This window comes from Gossypium hirsutum, chromosome D13 (assembly GCF_007990345.1).
Source record: "Gossypium hirsutum isolate 1008001.06 chromosome D13, Gossypium_hirsutum_v2.1, whole genome shotgun sequence".
In the NCBI taxonomy this organism is placed as follows: domain Eukaryota; kingdom Viridiplantae; phylum Streptophyta; class Magnoliopsida; order Malvales; family Malvaceae; genus Gossypium; species Gossypium hirsutum.
The window spans coordinates 51767145-51776422 of record NC_053449.1 but is presented as its reverse complement, the minus strand read 5'-3'; the positions used below and the strand labels follow the sequence as shown (position 1 = coordinate 51776422).

Here is a 9278-nt window from a genome sequence, read left to right as displayed (position 1 = left end):
ATAAGGGTTTGGGGTTTCAAAGTTTAGCGAATTTTAACGTAGCCCTTCTAGCAAAACAAGGGTGGAAACTTATTTCAAACTTAAATTCTTTACCGGCAAAAGTTTTAAAAGCAAAATATGACCCCAATTCGAAATTTTTACAAGCAAGTTTAAAACATAATGCTTCCCACACGTGGAATAATATATGGGCGACGAGAAAAATGCATCAGGAAGGCACGTGTTGGAGGGTGGAAAAGGGTGATAATGTTTCTATTTTTAATCATGCATGGTTACCAGGTTTTGATAATTACGGGATAAGTCATCCAGTTGATAATTGCAATTTGGAGTATTTTGTTGAGCTCATTGATAATAATAAAAGAGAATGGAGAGAAGAGATAATTTCTAATACCTTTGATGCGGAAAGGATCCTTCAAATCACACTGGCAGTAATTTCTTATGAAGATGATCTAGCTTGGAGGGGTGAGCCATCAGGAGTGTTCTCGATGCACAGTGTCTACAAACTATTACAGATGGGTATTCCTACTCCTACTTTAAATACATTACAACTCATTTCAAGAGATTTCTATCGAACACTATGGAATTTAAAAGTCCTACCTAAAGTTCAAATTACAGTATGGCGCATCTAAAAAACTTTATCCTAACTAAGGAAACCTTCATTTTAAGAGACTGGTAACAAACATAGAGTATCCACGATGTGGGAAAGAGGTAGAAAACGCACCACATGTCATCCTTATCTACCTTGTTGCAATAGAAGTATGGAGATTAGTGAATTTACAGTGGCGAATACCAAATAATATTTAAGACTGGTTTGAATCGCTTACTTGGGCTTTTGATAATTGTCCAAATTCCTAGAGGCAAGTGATCTGTATCTCCCTTTGGGTCTTATGGACGGAGAGGAACAAATATGTGCATGAACAAATAAACAAATCGAGTAAGGATATGGATTTTTTCATTCATAGATATATAAAAGAGTTGGACTGCTTAGAGGATAAATGACTTAACAAGGAGATAATCAAAGAAACGTGGGTTCCTTCTTCTAGAGAGGATATAAAAATCAATTTTGATGCCGACTTTAATAAGGATTTCTTCAGAGTAGGATTGGGAGTGGTTGCTCAAGATGGAAGGGGCAAAGTGATCGCCTCAAAAGCAACCATCCATGAGAACGTCGGTTCGACTTTCGCAGCAAAAGTACATGCATGTTTAGAGGCAGTAAAACTAGGGTTACAACTAAAAGACCATAAAATCCATATTGAAAGGGACTCGATATCAGTCATTAAGAAATGCATTTCAGACTTTAGAGACAAATAAAAAATATGTTCTATTATCCAAGACATAAAGGCTTTGCAGAGCAAGTTTAGATTACTCAAATTCCAACATGTTCGTCGTAAAGCAAACAATCTGGCAGACACTATAGCAACTAAAAGCTTGAAGAAAAGGGAAGAGTTTTACCTGGAAGGATTAGTGCCAATATATGCAGTTAAAGCACTAGAAGACGATTGGATCAGAGAACCAGACTGAAGTCTTTGAAGAAAGGCAATGTTTGCTCCCTGGGATTCAAAACATGGGAGAAGAAATGGTTTTTTTGGAGGAAATGACTATCTGGAAACAAGGGGAGCATTTTGGACGGCAAGAGGGTTTTGGGAAAGTTAAACCGTCAGGTAATTATGGCTGGACAGATGATAGGACGGATGATGGCTTTCTCGAGAAAGTGGGGTTTTAATGCTTTGTTTTTTCTTTAATTTTGTTTTCTCTTTATCTATTTCTCAATGTTGTTATCGAAAACTTGTTAGGCTTCTGTAGTGGGCTGTGAAGTGGCCCTTGGACATGAGGTCTGTTTCTCTATTCATTTTGATTTTATTTTTATAAAAGCCCAGTACGATTTTGCTAAAAAAAAAAAAGAGAGTTGATTTAAACTTGTTAAACCTCGAGCAAAAGTTCATGGATTTGGACCAAATCCACCTAAATTTCTCCTGTTATCTTTCCCATGTATCATTATGGGACTTTGGTAATGGAAACAAATTACTATTTAATTTAAATAATAAAAATTTGTGGAGAACTAAAGGATGTTAGTTAGTAGTTAGTTGTTATCTAATTGCTAATTAGTTAAGAATTAGTTGTTCGTAGCTTTAGTATAAATAGCTCTTGGTTATAATTTTATGGAGTATGATTTTTAGAAATAAATATCAATAAAATCTCTTCAAATATTTATTGTTTCTTTCTTCTCTAATCACTATTTCAGGTCATTATTAGTATTTTAATATTGTATCAGAGTTAAGTTCGTCGCCGATCTGATCTTTTCAGCCATCGTGGTTTTGTTGCCCATTGTAGTTTTGCTGAACTTTCTATTCTTGTTTCTATTTTTTAGCGTTTTTTTCTCTCTGTTGTTTATCAGTTTTGTTTTCAAGACTTGTTTTCTTGAATTGTTTTTTACTCAAAGATTCATGGCGAGTATACAATTGGAGTCTATGCCACAACAAGTCGTTTCATCCATTTATTTCGATTATCCTCTTTATTTGCATTCATCAGACACACCAGGAGGGTTGTTAGTCTCTTATCAACTTCTTGGAATTAAAAATTACAATATTTGGAGTTGTTCTATGCATATTGCATTGTTGGCCAAGAATAAACTTGGCTAATGTACTAAAGATTCGACTACATTGCATTTCATTCTCAATAGGAATGCTACAATGCCATTGTATTGTCATGGATTTTCAACACAATCAGTAAAGAATTTTCAGCAAGTATTGTATTTGCTTCTAGTACAACACTTGTTTGGAAAGATCATCAAGAACGGTTTAATAAGGTGAGTGGATTTAGGATTCATTGACTTTTATTGTGAGTGATAACACTCTAGAATAACGTATTTTTATGTATTAATTATGTATTTATTCTGAGTATGATCCTGCTAATTTGAGTTATTTATTATCTTTTATCTCATAGGGACTAAATTTGAGGCAAAAACAAAATTAAGGGCCAAAAGCGTGAATTTAGAGATAAAATGAGCCAATATGCGGCACAAGAAAAAGTTGGTGCCAAAAGTGCAAGCATGGAGGACACAATGGTTGAAATGAAAAAAGAAGAAATTTTATTCTATCAGACTCTATTTTAATTATATTAGGATAATTAATATTAAGATAATTATTAAGGATTATTTAATTTTAGGATTTAATTTTATTTATCTTTATTTATCTTCAATTAAATGTATTTATCTTTTGGAAATTTAAGTAGGATTAGACTATCTCCCTTAGCACTATAAATAAGGGGTGAAGTGACTCAAAAGAGATGAATCTTTTTCTGTAAACACTCTCTCCCCAAAAGTCTAGGCTTTTGTTCTTCTCTTATTTTCTTTCAATAAAATCTCTATTTTTATTTTATTTATTTTCTTTTCCACCACAACCATGAGCCACTAAACCCATCTAGCCGAAAGTTGTTGATATTCCCCAAAAAGGATTCTTGAAGCTTAGAGTTCGTACTTAGCCTCCTCGTCGAGTATTCATCATTTCTCCATACTATGGGGCTGACGCTTCCGTCCATGTCCCTTAAGAAGTAAGCTTTTCAACGTATGCAAAGGCGGCCACTTTGTATGTTTTGGGAAGGTTGCACAATCGATTCGTTAGCTTACTGCGTCAAAGGTAGGCGAGCCTAAGAGACAAAATGGCGTGAGATTCACCATTGAGAAGTGTTGATCTAGCATAAGACGATCCCACAGAAACGATTGTTGGCTAGGGTCAGGTTCAACTAAATCGTAAGTCTAAATCATTGGAGCTGGTGGTCGTAGGCGTCCTCTTCCACTATAACTGGCTTATTCAGTTTAGAAAGGATCATCTAAAAGGATTGAAACCAATGCGAAACGAGACAACTGGAGGCTGGAATCTCCCATAAGAATTTCCTTTCTCTCAACTCTATTTTTAATTTCTCGAATTTTCGATTCAATATTCTTAATTCTGTTTTATTTTATTTTTTGTTTCTAGATCCAAACCTTTAATTATGTTATTTTCTTATTTTTTTTCCAGGAACGCAGGTTTTCTTGGGCAAGATTCTGCCGGAATTTCACGGAACAAGATATTGTGCAAATCCAGTCCCTAAGGACTTGACCCTACTTCCCTTTTACTATTCTTTTTCATTATTTATTAGGGATAGGATATTTTTGGTGCTTTCAACGATTGCATCAAATTTTGGCGCCGTTGCCGGGGACTGGCAGCGTACTAATCTTATTTTTTTTGTTTTTTATGACTAGATCTGCTCTAGGTATTCTTGCATTCGATTCAGAAATTGAGAAGATTCCTACAGCCAATCGCAAGGAGACAAAGTTAAAAAAAAAAGTAGTCAGTGGTGGTTGGAACTCAAAGTAACCCACCGCCAGAAATCGAAGTCGACGACGAAGCTGAGTCTAGGGTTAATGAAAACCCTACTCGAACACTTGAAAGCGAAAAAGTAGAAGTCGACTCACCAGAAGAAGTGCTTAACGCTAGGGTTAATAGCGTACCAACCAATGGCTCAAATAATTCGGCAACTGGCTGAAGCTTCGACAGAACAACCGCCATTGTGCATAGCATATCCTACTGTGGATACCGATTTTGAGTTGAAGTCAGGTCTAATCCAGTTACTGCTAACTTTTCGTGGGTTGTAAAATGAAACTCCCCACAAGCATCTGAAAGAGTTTCATATGGTTTGTCTTAGCATGAAACCTCAGGGAGTAACTGAGGATCAGATTAAATTGCGTGCTTTCCGTTTCTCCCTAGTAAATTCCGCTAAGGAATGGTTATTTTATTTACCCCTGAATCTATTACAACTTGGGCTGATCTATCTCGTTTGTTTCTGAACAAGTTTTTTCCAGTGTCTCGAGCAGCTGAGCTAAGAAGAGAGATTGTTGGAATAAGGCAAAAAGAAGCTGAGTCCCTTTACGATTATTGGGAGTGGTTTAAGAAGTTGTGTCCAAGGTACCCACAACATGGTATAATAGATCAATCTCTCCTCCAATACTTTTACGAAGGTTTGAAGCCAATGGAGATGAATATGGTAGACGCCGCTAGTGGAAGAGCATTGGTCAACATGACTCCCCAACAAGCGAGAGACTTGATATCCACGATGGCTACAAATTCTCAACAGTTTTGAGCCAATACTAAACCCCCTAAAAGGGTTCACTAGCTAAGTAATTCCAGCTTAGAGGATAAAGTTGATAGACTTACTAATATGATGAACTCTCTTATTGCAGAAAAATCAAAGAAAGCCCGGTTATGCGGAATATGTGTTACACCTAATCATGCAACTGATACATGTCCTGGTTTGTATGATGATACCATGGCCCATCTAGATACTATGGGAAATTTCCCTGGGCTGCCACAAAGGCGATACAACCCCTACGCTAATACCTACAATCTAGGGTGGAAGGACCACCCTAACTTAAGTTATGGGGCCAATCTACGAGATAACCAGCCATACCAAAATCGGTTTCTGCAACAGCTGTAAGGTTCAGGTAATTCTCAAGAAACCATGGTCAATAAGTTAGCAGCTAATGTTCTTGATTTTCAACAGCGAATCCAACAGCAAACTCTTAATTTCTAAAAAGAGACGAAGGATTTTCAACAAAAACCGAGGCGTCCATCAGAGAGTTAACCACATTGATCGAGAAATTGACCTCTCAAGGGAAGCTACCGTCACAAACAGAACCAAACCCTAGAAAAAATGCAAATGCAGTGACGTTGCGAAGCGGAAAGGTACTGGAACCGATTCCTAACAAGAGTCTTGGAAAAGAAATTGCCCAGGGAAAACCTGAGAAAGATGAACAGGTCTGACCGAAGCCTTCATTGCCTAAAATTTAACCTCTATTTCTAGAATGATTCAACCAGTGTCGAAGAGGTAAAGAGGACAAAGAAATTCTCGAGACATTTAGGAATGTTGAAATCAACATTCTGCTGTTAGACGCCATCAAGCAAATACCGCAGTATGCTAAATTTCTTAAAGAGCTTTGCACCAACAAGCGAAAATTAACAGGTAATGAAATGGTGAATGTTGGTGAGAATGTATCTGCAGTGTTACAGCGAAAAATGCCGGCAAAATGTAAGGATAGGGGCATGTTTACAATACCATGCAAAATAGGCCATCTGGGAATTAAGAAGGCTATGTGTGATCTAGGGGCTTCTATAAATGTAATGCCGTATTCTATTTATGAATCACTTAACGCGGGTTTTTTTACAAAAATAGGTGTTATCATTCAATTGGCAGATAGGTCTGTTGTGCATCCAAAAAGAGTCCTTAAGGATGTTCTGGTAAAAGTTAACGAGCTTATTTTCCTTGCAGATTTTTATGTGATCAAAATGGAGGAGGATAGTACTCTTGGATCTTCAAATCTCCTACTGGGTCGACCGTTCCTTAGTACGGCTAATATTAAAATCGACGTTCGAAGTGGAACTCTCACGATGGAGTTTGATGGGGAGATCATAAAGTTTAATGTCTATGACGCCATTAGCCATCCAAGCGAAATCTTGAGCGTAAATCGTATCGACATAATTGGCTCTTTGGCGGAATAGTCTTTTGAGTCAATTTATGGAGATAATTCTGAACTTGATGAATTTGAATTTGTTAATGAGTTATTATCTCCAAATACTAAACTATTACCTTCTGTTATACAGGCACCAGAGTTGGAGTTGAAACCGCTTTCTGAGCACCTGAAATATGCATTTTTGGGGAAGGGTAATACCTTACCAGTCATAATCTCCAATAGACTCTCCACACATGAAGAGGAAAGTTTGGTTCATGTACTAAAAAGTCATAAGGAGGCGATTGGCTAGACCATTGTAGACTTAAAAAGGATAAGCCCTTTGACGTGCACACATATGATCTACTTGGAGAAAGACACGAAACTGAGGCGAGAGTCGCAAAGACAGCTAAATTTGAATATGATGGAGGTAGTAAAAAAAGAAATAATCAAGCTTCTGGGCGCTGACGTAATTTACCCTATTTCTGACAGTAGGTGGGTAAGTTCGGTACAAGTCGTGCCTAAGAAAATGGGCGTGACAGTAAAGAAAAATGCTGAAGGTGACTTGGAACCTACCCGAGTACAAAATGGGTGGCGCGTCTACATTGATTACAAGAAGTTGAACTCACACTAGAAAAGATCATTTCCTCCTTCCTTTTATAGATCAAATGCTTGAAAGATTAGCCGGAAAAACTCACTTTTGTTGTATTGACGGATACTCCGGTTTCTTTCAAATTTCAGTCGCACCGGAGGACCAGGAAAAAACCACTTTTACATGCCCATTCGGTACATTTGCGTACAAAAGGATGCCATTTAGTCTTTGCAATGCGCCGGCCACCTTCCAGAGATGTATGATAAGTATATTTTCTGAATATGTGGAAAAAATTATCGAAGTTTTTATGGATGATTTTACTGTATATGAGAATTGTTTTGATGAATGTATTAAAAACCTAACTATAATTTTAAGGAGGTGCATAGAATTTAATCTTGTCTTATTATGAAAAGTGTCATTTTATGGTGACAAGGGTTTAATTCTGGGTCATGTTGTTTCATCTAAAGAAATTGAGGTCGATAAGGCAAAAATGGATATTATAAATTCTTTGCCTTATCTCTTCACAGTGAGGGAAATTCATTCTTTCCTTGGCCATGCAAGGTTCTACAGGCACTTCATAAAGAACTTCTCGAAGGTAGCTGAACCACTGTGTGAGTTGTTGTAGAAGGATAAGAAATTTGAGTTTGGCTCAAAATGTAAGGAGGCATTTGATACACTCAAGCAAAAGTTAGTCTTCGCTCCTATAGTGCAACCGCCAGATTGGAAATACCCGTTTGAAATTATGTGTGATGCCAGCGAGCGCAGTGTAAGAGCCGTGTTGGGGAAAAGGATAGACAAAGAACCACATGTCATATGTTATGCCTCAAAAACCCTAAATGCTGCGTAGAACAACTACACCACTATTGAAAAAAACTCTTAGCAGTTGTATTTGCTTTAGATAAATTTTGACCTTATTCATTGGGATCTAAAGTAATTATTTTTTCTGATCATGCAACCCTCAAGTACTTGATCGCGAAGAAAGAAGCAAAACCGAGGCTCATTAGGTGGATTTTACTGCTCCAAGAATTTGACATCGAGATTCGAGACAAAAGGGGATATGAGAATTTAGTGGCTGACCACTTAAGCATAATAAAAGTACCTTTTGACGACATCCCTATTAAGAAAGAATACCCTGATGAGAGCCTATTCTCGACTGAGGCACGTCTCCCATGGTATGCAAATATAGTAAACTTTTTAGCCACATGATCATTACCCACTGAGTTAGCACGTTCTGTGAGAGACAAGCTCAGACGCGACGCTCGATATTACATTTGAGATGACCCATACTTGTGGAAACACTGTTCAAACCAAATAATACAAAGATGTGTTCTAGAAACTGAGGTAACTTCCATCTTTAATTTTTGTCATGCTAAATCTTGCTGAGGTCACTTTGGCCCTAAGCGGACCGCTTATAAGGTGTTAGAATGTGGGCTATATTGGCCCACAATTTTTTGAGACTCATATAGCTTCTGTAAGTCTTGCAATAGGTTCCAACATACAAGTAACACCACTAAACAAAATCAAATGCCCCTTTCCCTGATTCATGTATGCGAAATCTTTGATGTATGGGGCATCGATTTCATGGGCCCATTCATTTCTTCATTTAGCAATGTATATATAATTCTTGCAGTAGACTATGTTTCTAAGCGGATAGAAGCAAAGCCTACTCATAATAATAATGCCAAAATTGCTGTGGAGTTTCTAAAACGAAATATTTTTTTCTAGGTTTGGCACACCTCGAGCCCTAATCAGTGATTATAGTACCCACTTTTGCAATAAGGTCATGGAGGCACTGTTGGCAAAATATGGAGTCCACCACCGTATAGCTACGACTTACCATCCCTAAATGAACGATCAAGCCGAGGTCTCGAACAGGGAAATCAAGACTATTTTAGAGAAAACAGTCCGTCCCAACCGAAAGGATTGGAGCCTTCGGCCAAATGACGCACTTTGGGCCTATCGGACTGCGTATAAGGGACCGATTGGCATGACCCCGTATCGACTTGTTTTTGGCAAAGCTTGTCACCTTCTTGTCGAATTGGAACATAAAGCCTATTTGGCCATTCGACAATGTAACATAGAGTTAGAACCTGTAGGAAAGGCAAGAAATTAGATATCCAAGAGTTAGAAGAAATTCACAATGATGCCCACGAGAATGCTCGCATTTATAAAGACAAGATAAAGTTGTTTCACGATAAGAAAATAGCT

General features: G+C 37.5%; 1 protein-coding gene and 1 long non-coding RNA gene across 3 annotated transcripts in view; both read right to left on the bottom strand.

Moving 5' to 3' along the window:
• Positions 1–405: 405 nt before the first annotated feature.
• On the bottom strand, positions 406–1738 carry LOC121203623 (uncharacterized). 2 transcript variants are annotated; one of them, XR_005923005.1, is made up of 3 exons: positions 1450–1685; positions 822–1174; positions 406–734 (listed from the first exon to the last, which is right to left on the bottom strand). It is a non-coding gene; the product is annotated as an uncharacterized lncRNA (long non-coding RNA). The 2 variants fall into 2 exon arrangements; XR_005923004.1 differs by having other exon boundaries at positions 822–1738.
• A 2255-nt stretch (positions 1739–3993) lies between these two features.
• Positions 3994–9278, bottom strand: part of LOC107920189 (beta-glucosidase 18) — a 39354-nt gene continuing 34069 nt past the window's right edge. Inside the window, exon 12 of the mRNA XM_016849753.2 lies at positions 3994–9160. Coding sequence (XP_016705242.1) covers positions 9154–9160 — 7 coding nt within the window. The 3' untranslated portion in view covers positions 3994–9153. The remainder of the gene's footprint in view (positions 9161–9278) is intronic.